This window comes from Plecotus auritus, assembly GCF_963455305.1.
Source record: "Plecotus auritus genome assembly, chromosome: 3".
Lineage (NCBI taxonomy): Eukaryota > Metazoa > Chordata > Mammalia > Chiroptera > Vespertilionidae > Plecotus > Plecotus auritus.
Window position 1 is genome coordinate 91,404,139 of NC_137772.1, and position 21,184 is coordinate 91,425,322.

General features: G+C 39.8%; 1 protein-coding gene across 1 annotated transcript in view; it reads left to right on the plus strand.

Moving 5' to 3' along the window:
* Nucleotides 1-21,184, plus strand: part of COG3 (component of oligomeric golgi complex 3) — a 91,077-nt gene that overhangs the window by 51,117 nt on the left and 18,776 nt on the right. Inside the window, exons 15-18 of the mRNA XM_080662083.1 lie at nucleotides 5,669-5,793; nucleotides 10,487-10,576; nucleotides 18,486-18,606; nucleotides 21,014-21,102. Of these exons, the coding sequence (XP_080518209.1) occupies nucleotides 5,669-5,793; nucleotides 10,487-10,576; nucleotides 18,486-18,606; nucleotides 21,014-21,102 (425 nt within the window). The remainder of the gene's footprint in view (nucleotides 1-5,668; nucleotides 5,794-10,486; nucleotides 10,577-18,485; nucleotides 18,607-21,013; nucleotides 21,103-21,184) is intronic.

Below are 21,184 nucleotides of genomic sequence, written 5' to 3' on the forward strand. Positions count from 1 at the left end.
TGTGCCAGTACCAGGCAGTTTTGAGAACAGTGGCTTTGTAATACAGCTTAAAATCTGGTATTGAGATCCCACCTACTTATTTCTTCTTTCTCAGGATTGCTGTGGCTATTCGGGGTCTTTTTTTTATTCCAGATGAATTTTTGGAGAGTTCTTTCTAGGTCTGTGAAATATGCCATTGGTATTTTAATGGGGAGTGCATTGAATCTATAGATTGCTTTGGGTAATATGGACATTTTAATGATGTTGATTCTCCCAATCCATGAACTTGGTATGTTCTTCCATCTGTTTACGTCTTCCTCTATCTCTTTTTTCAGTGTCCTGTAGTTTTCTGCATATAGGTCTTTTACCACCTTAGTTAAGTTTATTCCTAGGTATCTTAAATTTTTTTGGTGCGATGGTAAATGGGATTGCTTTTTTAGTCTCTCTTTCTGTAAGTTCACTATTGGTGTATAGAAATCCCATAGATTTCTTGGCGTTAATTTTGTATCCTGCTACATTGCTGAATTCATTTATTAAGTCTATTAGTTTTTTGATGGAGTCTTTCGGGTTTTTTACGTACAATATCATGTCATCTGCCAATAAGGGCAGCTTTACTTCTTCTTTTCCAATTTGGATGCCTTTTATTTCTTCTTCTTGTCTAATTGCAATGGCTAATACTTCCAGTACTATGTCGAACAGGAGTGGTGAAAGTGGGCATCCCTGTCTTGTTCCTGTTCTTAGGGGAAATGGTTTTAGTTTTTGCCCATTGAGTATGATGTTGGCTGTGGGTTTATCATATATGGCTTTTATTATGTTGAGGTGTGATCCTTCTATTCCCACCTTGCTGAGAGTTTTTATCAAGAAAGGATGTTGGATTTTGTCAAATGCTTTTTCTCCATCAATTGATATGACTGTGTGATTTTTATCTCTCAATTTGTTTATGTGATGTATCACGTTTATTGATTTGTAGATATTGTACCATCCTTGCATCCCTGGGATAAATCCTACTTGGTCATGGTGTATGATCTTTCTGATGTACTGCTGGATCCGATTTGCTAGAATTTTGTTGAGGATTTTGGCATGTATGTTCATGAGGGATATTGGCCTGTAATCCTCTTTCATTCTGTTGTCTTTATCTGGTTTTGGTATTAGGGTGATGCTGGCTTCATAGAATGAGCTTGGAAGTGTTCCTTCCTCTTGAATTTTTTTGGAATAGTCTGAGGAGGATAGGTTTTAGTTCTTCCTTGAATGTTTGGTAAAACTCTTTGTGAAGCCGTCTGGCCCCAGGCTTTTGTTTGCCGGAAGCTTTTTGATGACTGCTTCAATTTCCTCCATAGTTATTGGCCTATTGAGATGTTTAGATTCTTCCTGATTGAGTTTTGGAAGGTTATATTTTTCTAGGGATATGTCCATTTCCTCCAGGTTGTCCAGTTTGTTGGGATAGAGTTGTTCATAGTATTTTTTAACAATCCTTTGTATTTCTGTGGGGTCTGTTGTTATTTCTCCTATTTCATTTCGGATTTTGTTTATTTGAGTCCTCTCTCTTTGCTTCTTGGTGAGCCTGGCTAGAGGTTCATCAATCTTGTTTATCCTTTCAAAGAACCAGCTCTTGATTTTGTTGATCTTTTGTATTTTTTGGTCTCAATGTCGTTTATCTCCCCTCTGATCTTTATTATTTCCTTCCTTCTGCTTACACTGGGCTTTTCTTGTTGCTCTCTTTCTAACTCTTTGCGTTGTAGGGTTAGGTAGTTTATTACCATTGTTTCTTATTTTTTTGCAGTAGGCTTGTAGAGCTATGAACTTCCCTCTCAAGACTGCTTTCGCTGTGTCCCATAGATTTTGGATTGTTGTGTTTTCATTGTCATTTGTTGCCATGATGTTTTTTATTTCTTCTTTGATCTCTCTGGTAACCCAGTCATTGTTTAATAGCATGCTGTTTAGTCTCCATATGTTTGATTTTTTTTCATTGTTTTTATTGTAGTTGATTTCCAGTTTTATGCCACTGTGATCTGAGAAGATGCTTGATATGATTTCTATCTTCTTGAATTTGAAGAGACTTTGCCTATGACCCAACATATGGCCTGTCTTTGAAAATAACCCATGTGCACTTGAGAAGAATGTATATTCTGTGGCTTTGGGGTGAAATGTTCTGAAGATGTCAATTAATTCCATCTGGTCTAGTGAGTCATTTAGGATTGATGTTTCTTTGCTGATGTTTTGTTTAGAGGATTTGTCCAATGGTGATAGTGGGGTATTAAAGTCTCCTACTATGATTGTATTTCTGTCAGTCTCTTCCTTGATATCCTCCAGGAGTTTTTTTTTATGTATTTGGGTGCTCCTGTGTTGGGAGCATATATGTTTACCAGAGTTATTTCTTCTTGTTGGATTGCTCCCTTTAGTATTATGAAGTGGCCTTCCTTATCTCTTGTTATGTCCTTCACTTTGAGATCTAATTTGTCAGATATAAGTATTGCTAACCCAGCTTTTTTTTCATTTCCATTCGCCTGAAAAACCTTTTTCCATCCCTTCATCTGCAGTCTGTGTGCGTCTTTTGTTCTGAGGTGGGTTTCTTGTAGATAGCAGATATATGGTTCATGTTTTCTTATCCAGTCTGTTACCCTATGTCTTTTGATTGGGGCATTTAATCCATTTACATTTAAAATTATTGTTGATAGGTGCTTATATGTTGCCATTTTTATTCTTTACCCCTGTGTTCCTTCTTCGTTTTCTATTTTTTTTTTTTTTTATAGTAGACCCTTTAGCATTTCTTGCATTGCTGGTTTGGTGGTAATAAATTCCCTTAGTCGTTTTTTGTCTGTGAAGCTCCTGATTTCACCTTCAATTTTGATTGATAGCCTGGCTGGGTACAGTATTCTTGGATTCAGACCCTTCCTTTGCATGACTTTGTATATTTCATTCCATTCCCTTCTGGCCTGATGAATTTTTGTTGAGAAATCAGTCGCTAGTCTGATGGGGGTTCCTTTGTAGGTAACTTTCTGTCTCTCTTTGGCCGCTTTTAACATTCTTACTTTGTCATTGGTGTTTGCCAATTTAATTTTAATGTGCGTTGGCGTCGGTCTTTTGGGGTTCATTTTTCTTGGGACTTTGTGAGCTTCTTGGATTTGTGTGGGGTTTTTCTTCCCTATATTAGGGAAGTTTTCTGTCATTTCCTCTAACAGGTTTTCTATTCCTTGCTCAGTTTCCTCCCCTTCTGTAACCCCTATTATGCAGGTATTGTTTTGTTTTGTGTTGTCCCAAAGTTCCCTTAGGCTCTCCTCCTGCTTTTTAATTTTTTTTCTAGAAGCTGCTCTACTTTGGTATATTTTCCTACCTTGTCTTCTAGCTCACTGATGCAGTCCTCTGCTTCTTCTAGTCTACTCTTGATGCTTTCTATTGAGTTCTTTACAGCAGCTATGTCATTTTTCATTTCTTCTTGGTTCTTCTTCATTTCCTCTTGGTGCTTACACAAATTGTCGAATTTGTCTTCCATTCTTTTCATCCACCTTATGACCATTTCTCTGAATTCTTTCTTTGACAGGTTGCTTGCCTCCATTTTGTTTACTTCCTTTTCTGGTGATGCCTGCTTTTCTTTCATATGCGGGCGTTTCTTTGTCTCCCCAGGGTCTCTCTTCTACAGGTGTCTGGTTATGTAGTTCTCTCTCTCCTTATCCCAGGTGAAATCTGACCTTTTCTGTGGTGGAGTGTAGAGCTCCTCTGAATCCGCGTGTTTGCGCCAATTGGGGGCCGGTGTTTTGGGGTTCGCAGCTGTTCGGTGGGTCCCGTAGTTGTTGATTTTCAGGCTTCCAATAACATCCAGTTTTTCCTCTAAGATGGCGCGGTGTCCGTGTCCGAGCTGGTCGCTCCGGGAGAGACCCTAGCAGCAGTGGGTGCTGCCTGGTCAGGGGAGCCCCGTCCAGCAGCCCCCCACCGTCTCCTGGAGTTTAGCTGTCCCTTAACTTGCCAACAGACACTCCCCATGCGACCCTCAGCTGTTCTTTCTATCTGCTCCGGGACAAGGCTCGGGACATGTCTGTCTATTCCGCTGCCATTTTTTCCTCTTCAGGACATTTCTGATTGTATCATTTGGAATGCTTTCTCCTCTGCCTTCTTCAGCGTGTTGGGCTTTCATCCTTAGACTTGTCACCTCCTTGTCATGGTTCTAATCTAGCATTTTAATGTCACATTTATGGCTCACATTATATTTCTGTTGGAAAGGCTACTCAAGAGCTATAAAGAGGGTGACTGGTTTAGAGATAAAGATTGAGGTAGTTGATCACCCCAGGACAGAGAGTAGAGTAATAATAGCAGATCTGGGGATAGTGTCTCAGCAGATGCTGACATTAAGGAGCAAATGGGGGTAGAGGTATGTTATGGGTTCACTGAGAGTAGCCAGAGAGGTCAGAAGCAGGCAAGAGTCTAGGGTGTGATTGAAGCCAAAGGAGGAGGAGTCGACAGTATATTTTGAGTAAACAGGTGAGAAATAGAAAATCATGAAGACGTTGTGGTCAGAGAGTAGGATTCTGAGATTTAACAATTAAAAGGTGAGGCATTTTGGAGTATAATAAGAAAGTCTGTAGAAAGTCATTTTGAAACAAAGTCAAGAAAATCTGTCTGCATGGTAGGTGGTGAGAGATGGAAGTGAAGATCTTTGGAGTTGGGAAGGTCTATAAATGATACTGCTTAAAGCGTGGAAAGCAAGCTGTTAGACAAACCAGCTTTGACTAATATTCCTGTTTAACATTGCTTTGTTTGCTTGTCACTCCCTGACCTCCATGGATTCCCACTTGCTTTCATTTGACTATCTATAGATCTGCCTCCTTTTTAATGGCTGCATGGTATTCTGTAACATGTGTATACTGTTCACTTATTCCATAAAGATTATTGATCACAGTTTGGGAAAAGCAATTAGGTTGAGTATGTGAGAGCACACATGAATAGATCCTATATAATAAAAGCCTAATATGCTAAGGGTCCGACCATTCGTTCAACCAGTCACTATGACACGCACTGACCACCAGGGGGCAGACACTCTGACTGGTAGGTTAGCTTGCTGCTGGGGTCCAGCCAATTGGGACTGGGTGAGACAGGCCAGACATGTCCTGGAGCCCTCCCATGGTCTCTCCCTGGTCCCGATTGGCCCCATCGGGACTGGGCGAGATGGGCCAGACATGCCCTGGATCAGTGGTCGGCAAACCGCAGCTCGCGAGCCACATGCGGCTCTTTGGCCCCTTGAGTGTGGCTCTTCCACAAAATACCACGGCATGGGCGAGTCTATTTTGAAGAAGTGGCGTTAGAAGAAGTTTAAGTTTAAAAAATTTGGCTCTCAAAAGAAATTTCAATCATTGTACTGTTGATATTTGGCTCTGTTGACTAATGAGTTTGCCGACCACTGCCCTGGATGAATCCATGTACCCGGCTGGTTTTGGCCCAATCCCTGCAGGCCAGGCCGAGGGACCTCACTGGTGCACAAATCCGTGAACCGGGTCTCTAGTACTAGTATATACATACTGTGTTAAATCTCATCTGTCACTGTTTTAGGTTTCTTACGGCATTCTTGATTAAAGGTGAGGTTAGAGAAAGTGGATACCTCTAGCTAATGGTACTAATGAGAACAGTTTATAGTTGCTGTGTAAATAAGACAAATCTACATGTGAGTGAAATGTGATTTCTTTTCCATTTGGGTTTTTAGGTTCAACAGAATCTCTCAATCCTAGACCACAGACCACAATTTCTCCAGCAGATCTTCATGGAATGTGGTATCCTACAGTTCGACGAACTCTTGTCTGTCTCTCTAAATTGTACAGATGCATAGATGTACGTATAAATTGCTTTATCCTTATCTGTACTGTAAATTGTTTTCATACATATATATGTATATATTATTATTTTTTGGTTAATCCTCACCCGAGGATATTTTTTCATTGATTTTTAGGGAGAGTGGAAGTGAGAGGGAAAGACAGAGAGAAACATTGATGTGAGAGAAACACATTGATTGGTTGCCTCCTGCACAAGCCCTGACCTGGGCCTGGGACAGGGAGGAGCCTGCAACCGAAGTATGTGCCCTTGACTGGAATTGAACCTGGGACTCTTTGCTTCGCAGGCCGATACTCTGTCCATTGAGCCAAACAGGCTAGTGCTAGAAATATTTTTTAAAAATATGTTTTTATTGATTTCAGAGAGGAAGGGAGAGGGAGAGAGAGAAACAGAAACATCAATGATGAGAGAGAATCATGCATCAACTGCCTCCCGCACACCCCACACTGAGGATGCAGGCATATGCCCTGACTAGGAATTGAACCTTGTGGTTCGTAGGTCGGCACTCAACCACTGAGCCATGCCAGCTGGGCTCATTGGAAATATTTTTAAAGGTTATTTTAAGATCTTGATACAGTATTTTGTTTGGTATTTAGGTTAGAATCATACAGTTTTTAGGTAAAATTTAAGATCAGTCTAATTTAAGAATTCTTAACCTGAGCATTCTGTAGACCCTTAGACTCCACTATTGGGCTCTGGGCAGTCTGTGAACACTTTGATGTTGTAGGTAAAATTGTGTATGTATGCTTACATTTGTGTCTTTCTGAGGAGAAGGGCTATAGAGCTATAAAGAGGGTGACAAATAAATTCAGAACTAAAACTTAATTCACTTGTCTTAGTTTGTAGATGAAGGAAAAGAAATGTAGACAGTTAAGTGATATGTCCAATGTTACATAGGTATAATATACATTTAGTATTAAGATTAGGTATTAAATGCAACTACTTTAATTTAGTTTTGCACTCAGTTTAAATCACCTTCCTAACAAGTAGTATTAAGACTACATGTTTTTCTAATCATGGACTGATTTTAGTTATTTGCTGAAATTAGCAGTACCCCCACCCCCTACTTTTTTTTTTTTTTTTTTAGCACCAACTTATACTGTGCATTGATTTCAGGTAACAGTTATTTTAAGCATTTCAGTTTCTGATTATCAGTCCCCGAAAGATCAGATTTGTCTACAGTTGTTTATGGCTAGTGTTGGTTGCTGAACAAAAATAGTTTGTAAAATTCAGTGTGTTTTTTAAAAATTTTTATTGATTTTAGAGAGTGGGAGAAGGACAGGGAGAGGGAGAGAGAGATATCGATGTGAGAAACATAGATTGGTTGCCTACCACACATATCCAGACTAGGATTGAACCCGCAATCTGGTATGTGCCCTGACCGGGAATCGAACCCACCACCTCTCGGTGGATAGGACCAACTGAGCCATACCAACCAGGTCAAAATTCAGTGGTTTTAATTCATTTTTAAAAAATTAATTTGTTATAACCCAAATAGCATATATACATATAGAGAAGTTACTAAATACAAGTTGTGTAATTGTTGTCCAGATGCCACTATTTCTTAAGAGTATGGGTCAAAAGGGTATGTGCCTCCCTCCCACTATGAAGATGCTCCACCTCAGCGTAGGCCTGACAAAGTTGCGTAGTTGTTTCATTGGCTCAGTATAGTGCACACTACTCAATATCGATTTTAAACTGCACAGTTATTGGATTTTTTCCTTGAAGATTTTGAAATTCAACCACGAAGTGCCTTTTGCCCAGTTTTGGGACTTTTAGAGGTGAGGCCAGGTCTCCTCTATGGAGTACAGAATTAGATGTCTCAGCCTTTTTGCCCAGCTGATGAGGTCTCTTCCAGAGGGAGGTTTGGACACTGGCATTACTTTTCCCCAGGTTCCCCAGTAGGTGTATTGAATGATGGTATTATGCTGGGATGCAGAAACTTCCTACAGTAGAGCCAGGATCCCAAGGGAAATGTGCAGGGGTCATATTCCACATATAACCCATTGTCATCACAGGCCCTAGTGAAGCCTCTTAAGTCCTTAACAGGGATTTTAGCCAAACAGTAGGCCCGAGGATGCCACTGTGCCTGCATTTATTTTATGTCCTAGGCCTGCCTATTATTTTTTCACCTAGCTTACATTCAGTCTTATCCCTATCTGTCTTACCCATCAAAGACGAGGAAAGACAATCCAGTGAAAACCCCATGAAGGCTGAGCAGGGGAGAAAGAGAGAGTCTTCAGTCTTCCTTAAAGTAGGGTCAGTGACCTAGCAAAGGGAGCCCAATCTCTTCTTACTACAGTAACATGGAAACAAAAGAGAGGGACCAAAAAGACCATAGCATAAAGAAGGAGACCAGGGCCCAGGACTGTGGCCTAATAAATATTTTTCTCATACTCACCTATCTTAAGTCCATCTTGGGTGGAATGGATGCAGGGAGGGAAGCAAGGGGACTGACAGGAGTCCCTGCCCAGACCAGCATGCCACACCTCTGGGAAGATAGAGAAATGACAGAATTAATTTAAGAATCATAAGTTAATGGTGGTGGGTGGGTGCATATATGCATGGCCCAAGGACACAGACAACGGGGCGGTGAGGGTCTGGGGCAGGGGAGAGGGCAGGCTGGAGGAGGTCAATGGGGGAAAGAAAGGGGCATATGTAATACTTTCAACAATAAAGATTAAAAAAAAAAGGAATCATATTTAACAAACTATTTTGTAACCTTATTTTTAAAACTTAATTATATTTTATAAGATTACATGACTTCCTTTAGCATTTTTTGATTTCTTTTTAAAAAAATATATTTTATTGATTTTTTACAGAGAGGAAGGGAGAGGGAGAGAGAGTTAGAAACATCGATGAGAGAGAAACATCAATCAGTTGCCTCTTGCACAGCCCCCACAGGGGATGTGGCCACAACCAAGGTACATGCCCTTGACCAGAATTGAACCCTGGACCCTTCAGTCCGCAGGCCGACGCTCTATCCACTGAGCCAAACCGGCCAGGGCTAGCATTTTTTGATTTCATGCACAGTGTTCTATAATTTAGATTTACTTGTATTTTATTTGTCAGCCCCTTCATTATTGAACATTTAAGTTATTTCAGTTTTTTTTTTTCTTTTAAATAATACTGTGATGAAGAGCCACATACATGACTCTTACAATACACTGTTCATTAATTACTTGGGAAAATTTTTAGAAGTAAATTTACTGAGGGTTTGTTTTAAAATTGGCTTTATATGTTTTAAAAATTTATATTTTATTGATTTCAGAGAGGGAGAGAGAGATGGAAACATCAATGATGAGAGAGAATCATTGATTGGCTGCCTCCTGCATGCCCCGCACTGGGGATCAAGCTTGCAACCCAGGCATGCGTCCTGACCGGGAATCGAACCGTGACCTCCTGGTTCACAGGTTGACACTCAGCCACTGAACCACGCCGGCTGACTTGGCTTTATATGTTTATAAAAACCGCCTGCAACATGAGATCATATTGGAGTGAGAGCTCTATGAGGTCAGAACCATGTCAGCCTTGTCTCCCCACCACTGATTGTACTTCTAGCACAGGGGTGGGCAAACTTTTTGACTCAAGGGCCACAATGGCTTCTTAAACTGGACCGGAGGGCTGGAACAAAAGCATGGATGGAGTGTTTGTGTGAACTAATATAAATTCAAAGTAAACATCATTACATAAAAGGGTACGGTCTTTTTTTTTTTTTATTTCAATAGTTCATTTCAAACATTTTAACAAGAAGAATGTAAACACTAATTATTATAATTTGAAACTTCAAAAAATGGAGGAATCATAGCACAATAACATACCTTATATTGAAGATGACAAAGGCAAAATAAAATTGCCTAACAAAGGAAAGGTACAAAAGCCTTTCAAATTAAACTTAAATATAATATAATAAAATAATTTAAAACTAAAACAAATAGAAAAGAACAAAACGTGTAAACAGTAAATTAAACATTTTCTTTAGTGCAACTTCCAAATTATGCCCGGGACCGTAGATGTAGATGGCAATGTAGACTGGGTTGAAAGGTTTTCGGTCTTTAAAACATCAACTTCAGTGGGAACAGTGTTATTGGTCTCCTTTTTAGCTAATGCTCTGATAACTGTGTTCTCCAGGGGCGTGTCTCCATACATCACCACGATAACGTGTCTACGCATTCCCAGGGTGATGTCGGGGGACTCGTCCGCGGGCATTACAAGGAGCCTCTGGAAGATTGAGAGGTTGTTCCTTCTACTGAATGGGCGGATATAAATCCGCCCAGTCAGAAGAAGGAGCTGCGGCCGTGTTTCCGGACGTTGCCATGTTAACACTGCTGCTGGTGAAGGAGCGGAGGGGAGAGCAAGAGAACCCTCCGCTCTTTCGGCTCCGCGGGTGGGATAGAACAGCCGAACAGGCGGATCCGGCCCGCGGGCCGTAGTTTGCCCACGGCTGTTCTAGCAACTAGCACAAAGTTTGGCATGAAATAGGTGCTCAGGAAATATCAGTAAAGGGTCACATGAAGTGTTTTGAGAAATGCAAATTACGAAACTTAGTGTTGGTCTAGAAAGGTTGCATGGGAATAGGAAATTCCAGGAGGAATGTTGCCAGTAATATAAATGATTCCAGTCCCTCCCTGTACTATGATCTTTTTTTGTTTGTGAAGTGCTACAGGGTGATGTTTCTCTTTTATTTCACCAGAGGGCAGTGTTCCAAGGATTATCACAGGAAGCCTTGTCTGCCTGCATTCAGTCGTTACTTGGAGCATCAGAATCTATCAGCAAAAACAAGGTTTGATGAAGTGTTAGGTGAAACCTTGTTACCTATAATAATATTGGGGAATTCAGCATTTATGTATAGGCACATACATTTGAAGGCATTTTGGCAGGAGGATTTCTTTGATTAATGACTTAATTTTGAGAGAAGCTAGTATTTCATTGTAGTGCTAAATAAAGATGATACTGTGTAAGAGAACTCTAAGTTTGCTAAAGCACCAAAAATAATAATTAGGTTATAAATTCTGTAGTATAAAAGTTTCTTGTTATAGCCTTAGCAACTGGGGAGGTGCTGGATTGCTATTTTCCTTGGAATACCAAAACAGGGGTTTCAAGGAAACATAGCAAATTACTAGTATAATAATACCTACAATGATGTTTTATTTTACACTGGTATTTTAAATAGTTTAAATGGCCTCACTTGGAGGAAATCAGCCAGTTAGTTTGGAAGACAGGCTTTTGTGGCTCATGGGCTATTTGATAGAATTCATTGCCATGACTTTGTGGCTTATAGTTTTAATCAGTAAGGGATCTGGGGCTGAAAACGGCTGCCATATGCTTCTTCCACGGCCCCTGAGATTTTTTCCCAGAAGTACAGCATGGTTGAAAGTGTTGCTCTGCTAACTCTTCACTTAAAATACTGCTGCCTACAGGGAGGGAGCTGTGGGGCTGTTCCCAGCTAAGATTTCTTTGCTGCTTGGAGTGTTCAAACCTTGTTAACCTTTCTGGTCTTCCAGATTTATAAACTTGATTTCTAACTTCAAGGCTTTAGACAAATTTAAAAAAGTATCTTCTCACAAAAGAGATTGGGACCCAGTTGATGGAAGAGTTCTACCTTTGTTTGTGACCACTATGTTCTCCCATTTGTGGAATGGAAAAGAAAATGACATGTTGATACGGGCACTACAAGAGGATGGAAAGTTAAGTTATAGACAGGCAGGTTTAAGTTTTTAAAAGTATTTCCAAGTCTGATTTTGTTAATCCTCACCAGCGGATATATTCCCATTGATTTTAGAGAGAGTGGAAGGGACATGGGGAGAAGGAGGGAGAGAGAGAGAAAGAGAGGAACATCGATGTGAGAGAGACACGTTGATTGGTTGCCTCCTGCACATACCCCAACCAAGGCCGGGGATTAAACCTGCAACCCTGCAACCCAGGGATGTGCCCTTGACCGGGAATTGAACCTGTGACCCTTGGGTATGCTGACCAGCACTCTAACCACTTAGCAACACTGGCCAGGGCCATATTTTTTATAATAGGTGAAATATACATTAGAAAAATGTAACATTGAAAGCTTTTGAGTGACTGAATTTTTCCTCCTTTCCCCTACACTTTTATTTAACTTTTCAAATTTTCTACAATGAGCATGCATTTATTGGATCAGGAGGAAAAAAAAGTCCTAATTTTAAAAAAGTTCATGTGCTTATGTCCTTTTGTACCTCTTTTTTAAGGGAGGCTAAGAGCCTTTTGATTAGTCAGTCTTTGCCCTCATTTCCAGTAATATCTCATTCTGTTTTCTACATATTATAAGTAGTGTAAGTATGTATGAGGGAGCCCTCAGTTTGGTAAGCATTAGCTAATTTATTTTCATGGCTGAGTTTGTATACTTTTACCTTTCAGCTTTTTAAAAAATGAGTTTATTTGAGCCAAATAGATGATATAGGTCAGGGAGTAAGTTCTCAAATGCTCTGAAAAATAACAGTTTTGCAGTTTCTTTTATGCATTCGAAATTAAGGAAGGTATGTCAGGGAAGATTACATGGAAGTGGGAGGAAGCAAGGTGAGGATTGGATTATAGGACAGAAGATTATTTGCTCTCTTGAGGGTGGTTATATCTTAGAAAGAGGGGTCTGGAAAGAGGCATTTTAAAGTATGTTCATCTAGATTCACAGAAACAAGGGACAGGACTTTAAGGCAAAATAAGCCTTTTAGTAAAGAAGTTGTATTCCTGGGGCATAACTACCCATTATGAGTTTCCTGGTTAGGATTTTATGATCAGATGATCCTGAGGTTACTTTCCATTGAACCCCCTTTTTTGTCCACAGTTCCCCCTTTTGGTTATAAATCATTCTAAAGGTTGTATTGATGACCAACCTTTTGGTTGGATAGTGTAGTCTCACAGCGCTAGGAAGGCTCATTCTTAAGAAGGCTCAGTATCAATGTGCTCTTATTGACTATTGGGGTTGAGGCAATACCATAATCATGGGATCTGAGTTAAGGCTGAATTTTTCACAAAAAAGGGAAGGACAGTTAAATGGAAGGTAGTTAGGTCATATGAGCTTCATTGTGAATAAAACACTGGATCATTTCTATTCTGTGAACTCTCATGTTTGAGTTTTGCCTAATTGCCAAGTTGCTGGAGATTGAACCTGCAACTCAGGCATATGCCCTAACTGGGAATTGAACTGTGACCTCCTGGTTCATAGGTCGATGCTCAACCACTGAGCCATACCGGCTGGGCTTAACAGTGATCTTATACATGTTCAGTCATCATAACAGTTGAACTATATACAAAAACACAAAGAACAAGTATAACTATTATTATTATTACTTTTTTAAGTTCTCACCCGAGGATATTTTTCCATTGAATTTTAGAGAGAGTGGAGGAGAGAGGGAAAGATAGAGAGAAATATTGATGTGAGAGAAGCACATTGATTGGTTGCCTCCTGCACAAGCCCCGACCCGGGCCCCAGGCCAGGGAGGAGCCTTTAACTGAGGTATGTGCCCTTGACCAGAATCGAACCTGGGACCCTTTGGTCCACAGGCCAACACTCTATCCACTGAGCCAAACCAGCTAGGGCAAGTATACAAGTAACTGTTGTTATGATTAATATCATTAGCATACAAGTAGAGACAATGAAGCAAAATGGATCCTAAGTTCAATATCAATCAGTAGGTGTACAGGTCTTGTTGATGTCTTGGGATAGCTGTCTATCTCTGATGTTAGCAGCTTCTCATCCTTGAGGAGTCTTTGATGTCCATTGTAGGTGGAGGCGAGTGTCAGAGATGGGTAGCTGTCCATTTGTGGTTATGTTCCTGATAAATTCTCTTCCAGCGAGATTGGAGAGTGTCTTTTATTTGATGTTCTTTCTAAAAAACAATATCTAAATCTTTGTCTCTTGGGAGCTAACTGTGAAAGGAAGCCATTATCAACTTGGCATTTTCTTTAAGTGACTCTATCAAACCTTGGCAATAGCGTAAGATGTCTCCTTTCAATAATGTCAGCTCATAGGTTCCTTCATTTGAGTTCAGCTTAAATGCACAATGATGTATAAAGGATTATAAAAAACAAATAATGGGGTTTGCCAGGGAGCTGGGAAAAGAACCAACCAGCTGTTGTGTGTTTCCTGTAGCCTCGACTACTAGTATTTAATTTACAATCATTGTTTACCCATATAATATACCCTAGAAGTTTTTCATCAGTTATTTTACAATGTTTCTCATACAATTTAACATAAAAAACAAATCCTTTGAGGGGTTCCAAGGGCCCTTCTGGTACACTGCAAAGTTATTCCTATGTATATTGAGATTTTAACCCTTAAAACCTCAATTTCTAATGAAAATTAAGAAGTAAGCAATTGGCATTCTTTAGCTTAGCAGATTTATGAGGACATTTTATAACCTCTAGAAACATATTTCATAGATATCAGTGTCAGTTATTAACATGGACTTAGTTTTGTAAACCCCAGGTAAAATAAAGACATGTCTGTTTTACTTAAACCAACAAACTTAAACTAGCTTTTATTTACTAAGGATTAATTTTAGATATGTGAACTTGAAGAAAAGCATTTGAATTATTTTCGGTATTTCTGAGAATTATAGAATACCCAATCCCTACAAGCACTTGCTTTTAAGTCGATTTTAACAATACCATTCGGATGCAGAAAATTATTTCACATTTACTACATATATAGACAGACACAGACAGAGAACAGTTGGATCCAAGTTTTGTTTTGGAGAAACTTATCATTTCTATGTGTCCTTGACAAGTCAAGTTTCAAATGACCTTCCCCCCCTTTTAAAAAATAGGTTTTTATTTACTTAGAAAGGGAGAGGGAGAGAGAGATAGAAACATTGATGAGAAAGAAATATCAACATCTATTAGCTGCCTCCTGCACGGCCCCCATGGGAATTAAGCCTCCAACTGGCATGTGCCCTGATGGGAAATCGAACCAGCAACCTCTTGGTTCATGGGTCGATGCTCAACCACTGAGCCACACTGGCTGGGTCCCCTTTTAAAATAGCACAGGCATTTTAATACCTCAAAGGAATGGGTTGACACCTAAATGACATCATAGGTTGATTCATTTATGTAAATCCTCTTTTTGATGCTTTGAGAGACCAATTAAATGTGCTTTCCATTCTTTCTGCCTAGTTTCATAGCCGGCTGTTTCTAATAGTGAGTGCAAAAGATTAGAAGTATCAGAGGATCCTCATCTTGGCTGTGTTAGTATTAACAGGAGGCTGACTGTTGGGGGACTTGTTGGCCTCAGAGGCATGATTTCTCCTGTTAATTTTTTGTTGTGTTTTGTTTGTTTGTTTGTTTTGTTTTTGTTAATCCTCACCCGAGGAGATTTTTCCATTGATTCTTAGAGAGAGTGGGAGGGAGGTGGGGAGAGAAAGACATTCATGTATTGCCACATCGATTGGTTGCCTCCTAAACAGATTGAGTCTGCAACCCAGCTTGACTGGGAATGGAACCTATGACACTTGGACTGATGCTCTAACCCAGTGGTCGCAAACCGCGGAGCCGTGGTTTGCCGCTCTGTTGACTAATGAGTTTGCTGACCGCTGCTTTAACCACTTAGCAACACCGGCCAGGGCTGTTTTTTTTTTTTCTTTTTTCAAAAATATGTTTTTATTGATTTTTTAGAGAGAGAGGAAGGGTGAAGGATAGAGATAGAAACATTGATGGGAGAGAAACATCGATTAGCTGCATCCTGCATGCCTCCTACTGGGGATCGAGCCTGCAACCTGGGCATATGCCCTGAGTCGGAATCGAACCAGTGACCTCTTGGTTCATGGGTTGACTCTCAACCATTGAGCCATACCGGCTGGGCTTTAAAAAAATTTTTATCTTCACCCGAGGATATGTTTTTATTGATTTTAGAAATATAAGGAGGGAGGGAGAGAAAGAGATAGAGAAACACCAATCAGTTGCCTCCTGTATGCGTCCTTACTGGGGATCGAACCTGCAACCCAGGTATGTGCCCTGACTGGGAGTCGAACCTGCAACCCAGGTATGTGCCCTGACTGGGAGTCAAACCTGTAACCTTTTGGTGTGTAGAATGATGCTCCAACCAGCTGACCCTGGCCAGGGCTCCTCTGTTAATTTTGAGATCTGTAAAGTCTGAACAAACGTCTATGAAAAACTAGCCCTTATGTGCATGAGTCAAATGCTGGGAATATCGCTGTTGGGGCTACTTTACACTCTAGAGGAAATTTTTCTCAGGCAACTCCACAAAGTTTATTAGTCACCTAAGAATACCCAAGCAAGGGCCAGAGAGAGGTTAACAGATGCTGCGAGAAACACGACTCTTTCCAAGGCACAGGCCCTTCTCTATCCCTTTTCTCAGGGTGAACTCATTGCAGGACACGCTGCCCTTCTTCCCAGGCTTCTGTGGGGTCAACTACACTACTGCACTGGGCGACTCCTGGCGCCCATCTCCACACTCTGGTTTCCGGGTCTGAACAACTATTATCACCCCAATGGCTCTTTGGGTTGGGGAAGCAAGTGTCCTTTCTCTTTTGGAGCTAAAGAGATTTTAGTCTCTCATTTAACCAGGGAAGATTTTGTTTACATTCTCAGTAAGCAATCCAATTAAAAAGCTGAGATTAAAAGCAGTACCTCATTTCCCCCCTTTCCTTGAGTTATCTTAACCCTTACCACCTTGAGGGTTTTCTATAACAGTTCAAATAAAGTCATGGCCTGCTACTTGAAGCACGGAGGCCCGGAATTCTGAGAGAAGGTCACCCAAGTTCACCTGATGCAAAGTGGGGAGTTGGTGGGGCACAATGGGCCCTTGCTTGTACCTTGCACCAGGTTCAAATCTGCAGGGTGTTCCTGGGTGGGCTTCTTTGGAATCCTGCTGACTATGTCAAGTAAATGTTGATGGAAAGAAAACATCTAAATCTGTACAAAATTTTTATAAGAGTTTATTTGAACCAAACTGACAAATATGCTAGAGAACCAGATCCCAATTCCTCCTCAACTTTTTAAAAAGTGATCAGTGAAAATGATCACTTAATGTCTTAGAGAGTTTTTTAAGGTAAGAAATTGTTCTTGTGTACTTAAATTGAGCATCTACTATATCATTAAACTAAAATGATACTGTTCTGGATCAAAACAGATTTAGTAAAGTAAATTGAATCTATATTATACTATTTTGTCCTTTGGAGTTGCTAGTCCTTTTTTATTTTATTTTTTTTGTTCTTTTTAAATCTTCACCCAAGGATATGTTTATTGATTTCAGAGGGAGGAAGGGAGAGAGAGAGAAAAAAAAAACTTCGCCGTGAGAGAGAAATATCAATCGCTTGCCTTCCCGAACTTGCCCCCGCTGGAGATTGAACCCACAACCTAGGTATGAGCCCTGACCGGAATTGAACCTGCAACCTTTTTTTGGTGTACATGACAATGCTCCAACCAACTGAGCCACCTAGCCAGGGCTGGAGTTGCTAGTTCTTTTAAAAGGAGAGCAAGTATTCAAAATGTGCAGCATTCCCCACTTATCTAATGCTCTGTTCCAAGTGCAAAGGTAGTTTCCATCAGTCATACTTATGTGTGTACTTAGAAGGTGGGGAGAGGCCAGAAAAGAGTCAGTTTGTTTCACAGCCCCTTTATTCTTCCCCTATCCTATATAATAAAAGGCTAATACGCAAATCAACCGAACGGCAGAACGACTGGTCGCTATGATGTGCACTGACCACAAGGGGGCACACGCTCAACACAGGAGCTGCCTCCTGGTGGCAGAATCTGGGCTCACGGCTGGCAAGCGCAGCGGTGGTGGTGGGAGCCTCTCCTGCCTCCAAGGCCTTGCTAAGTCGTCAGTCGGACATCCCTGAGGGCTCCGGAACTCCCTCATCCCCCCGAGTGCACGAATTTCATGCACCAGTCCTCTAGTGTAGTATAATTTCATTGAAATATTTTCAAGGTAGGGTTCTATTTTGAGGAGGAGCAACCAGCCCTGCTTTTGTTTTATAGAGACTCTTTTCTGAAGTGAGAGCTATGATTATTCACTCTTGGGGTCAGAGCTTTGAGAACTAAGGGTGAATCACAGACTCTTGTGGATGGGTCCTGAGAGGACAAAAGGAGATGCAGAGACTTTCAGGGGTATAGGTAGCCAGTGCTCTGTTGGTGGCAGGATAATCCAAAATGGCAAGCCCAAATCATTGTATATTTGGAGGCTCCTTTTGTACTTTTGTATATATATGAGTATTTCTGATGTACTGGATTTTGAAACCACTTTGACCAAATAGTGAAAGCCGTGTTACTGAAGAGAAGCTAGAAAGGCACAAGAGGACAGAATTGAGCTCACACTTAAAACTTTTATTTTACTTCCTGCTCTGTGCTGATGTTAGGCTGTGTGTTCTCTTCTGCATTTGCACCAAGTTAAAATAGGTTTGACTGCTCTTTCTGTGTTGCTTTACAACCTTCTGTCAGATTTACTTTCTAGAATATGCTAAGTACAGCTGGTAACAGTGTTAGGAACAGTTTGCAGCAAGATTTTTCCAGATAATTCTAATCTGGATAATATGGGGAGAATTCATTGCACAACAGAGTATTGGTGCCATAAAATTATGTTAAGAGTAAAAAACTTAGGTTAGGGCCCATAAATTTAGGTTAATATTAATTAATAACATATGTATTTTATATGTTCATATTTTTATTTAATCTGTGATAATATCCATTTTCTGTCTTACATTTAGACTCAGATTGATGGACAACTTTTTTTAATAAAGCATCTTTTGATTCTTCGTGAACAAATTGCTCCATTTCACACTGAATTCACCATTAAGGAAATTTCCCTGGACCTCAAGAAAACTAGAGGTACTTTATTGTCCTGGCTGGCACAGTTGGGTGTGTTCGACCTGTCCAAATGTATCAGCACAGGTTATAGGTTTATTTTATGTTCATCTGCAATTTTTTTGCATGCTGTGCTTGCTAAGCATGTCACTTGTTTATACTAAACTGAGCATCCTAATTACATCTAACTTGCTGTATTTCCTTTATGAAGGGAACTATATCTGAGCATTTCAATTTGTAATATATCATTACCTCTCTTAGACTCTGCCACATACTACCATAACCAGCTGAAAAGCGAAAGATCAGTATAACAGCTACCTACAGTGTCAGCTAATTGGGATGGCTTTAAACATTGAGTTTGTCAGTCCATTAAAATTCAGAAAGCAGCTGGGTAAAAGGGAAGAATATTTATCTGAGTCTGAAAAAGTCGGGTTCTGTTCCTGGCTCATCATTTCCTGGCTCTTGCGTGATCTTGAATAGGTGTCTTAGCTTTCCTATGCCAGGTAAAATGAGCATAATCAACATATCATACCTTTACCAGGTTATCAAATCAATTAAGATCTTTAAGAATGAAAATCTATGTAAGTGCTTTGTAAGCTTAGCGCGTTTAATGTAAGTGGTGTTACTGTTAAATCAGTTCGTTGTTAAGTAATGTAGCTAGGGTCTTTGAGTTGGTAATATAGGATCATCTTGGGAAAGATGCCTCCTCTATCCTAATCATTTGTCTCTGAATTAATAAGTGATGATTTGTAAAAGATCAAAGTAGTTATTTTCTAAGACGTTGAACTTAAGCAGTGAAGAGTATACCACACATATCCTTCATTTTTCTTAATTACTTACAAAATTATCTAAACGTTATCTTTTCTTAATCATTTTCAAGAGAATTCAACTCTAATGACTTAAGCCATTCATTTATGTAATGATGAACTTCTCTCTTATGTCTTGGGGGAATTGAGAAAATTCAGCCACTCAAATTATTTTCTGTGTTCTGTGGTTCAGTGGAACTCCAAATATAGGATTTCCAAGGGTCGTAGTAGGACATTCCCTAATGACTGTCTATAAATTAGTAGACTGTATTTAACGCACCTGAGAACCAATGTGGTCTTATCATGAATCATATTAAAAACAGTTTGTTCTTTTTCTTAATGCTCTCTTCTTTCCACCACAAAGAATGCTCTTTGGTTCTGTTGGAATTTGGATAGTAAACTTGTGTGTTATTCATATATTTGGTGGTTTGTTTTTTTTTAAACAGCAGCCCAATTTCCTGGCTTTTATCCTCAGAGAATGCATAATTTTTCTAGAGCTTATTCTCATCAGCAGTTTCTGTCTTTCAACCATTCTAGTTGATTTTCTTCTTTCTTTTCAGTGTGAGATGTGGGAATAGTGCTCTTAACTTTGAAGAATGCCAGGCGCTGAGAGTCCTTATTTTATTTTAGTGGTGGGATAAAGCAAGGCTGATCTACTTTCTTGCACTTTTTAAAGTTCATAATTTGTTGCTGCTGGATTCTAGTATAGATCTACTGAGGTGTGAGAAAATGAAATATCCTAAAATTTTGGCAAATATTGGTTTAAAGTATGTTTTCTCGAAAGTATATGTAATTCTACCATATGCTGATTTGATTCTGTTTATTGCAGACACTCGGTCAGGTATCTTGTAGGAAAGAGAGCAGACACAAAGAGGCATTTACTAAAGCCTTACTCTGAACACTGGATCTGATAGTGAGGTTCTTTTCAGTAAGATCAGGGTCAGGGCAGTAAGTGCAATTGTGGTAAAACCACAGTTGGAAGCATTGCATGCTTTGCTTTCTCCAGTCTGGCAAAGCAAAGCAAAAAAAATGGTCTTTTCTGACTATCCATTAATAATACTTGCTATCTTTACTTTTAAGCCTCTAACCTTTCACGACTAATGTTATATCTTATTGCATTTGAACATCAATGAGACCTCGATTAATACTTCATATAGATCTAGTTGGTCTAGAGGTTAAGGGGTAAATATGTCCTTTTGGTGTTTTCTTTCTGGCTGACACATTAGTTTATTCACTCTGCTTGAAATGAATAAATTTCTGTGCCAGCCAGGATCTTAACAAAAGAAGCTGGGTAAGTATATGAATATTTATAAAACAAACTATTAAGCATCGTAAGAATAAAGCAGCGAAATTTTCAGGTATCGATTACCATTTATCATTTTTCTATAAGTGAATAAGTTTAATAGTCATTTTGCACTTCTGACTTCTAGAAAATAACGATATGTGGGTACCGTGGCCATCTTGGCACGAATCTCAATGTCATCGTGGAGATGAGTTGGCGAAAATGAAACTGTTCTTGCTTTGTGGTAATAGAGAGCTAGTGTATGTTATTAACACTGAAACAGTAACTCAGTTTTTCTTTTGAAATTGTACATATTCACTGGATGAGTAATTTTGTTTCACAGATGCAGCATTTAAAATCCTGAACCCTATGACTGTTCCAAGATTTTTTAGGCTGAATAGCAACAATGCCTTGATAGAGTTCTTGTTGGAGGTAAGAAGGAATCTGTTTCATTTGTGGTTGGAGATAAGCGGCATTCTTTACATATCTGGTCATTTTTAAGCATGTAAAAGAA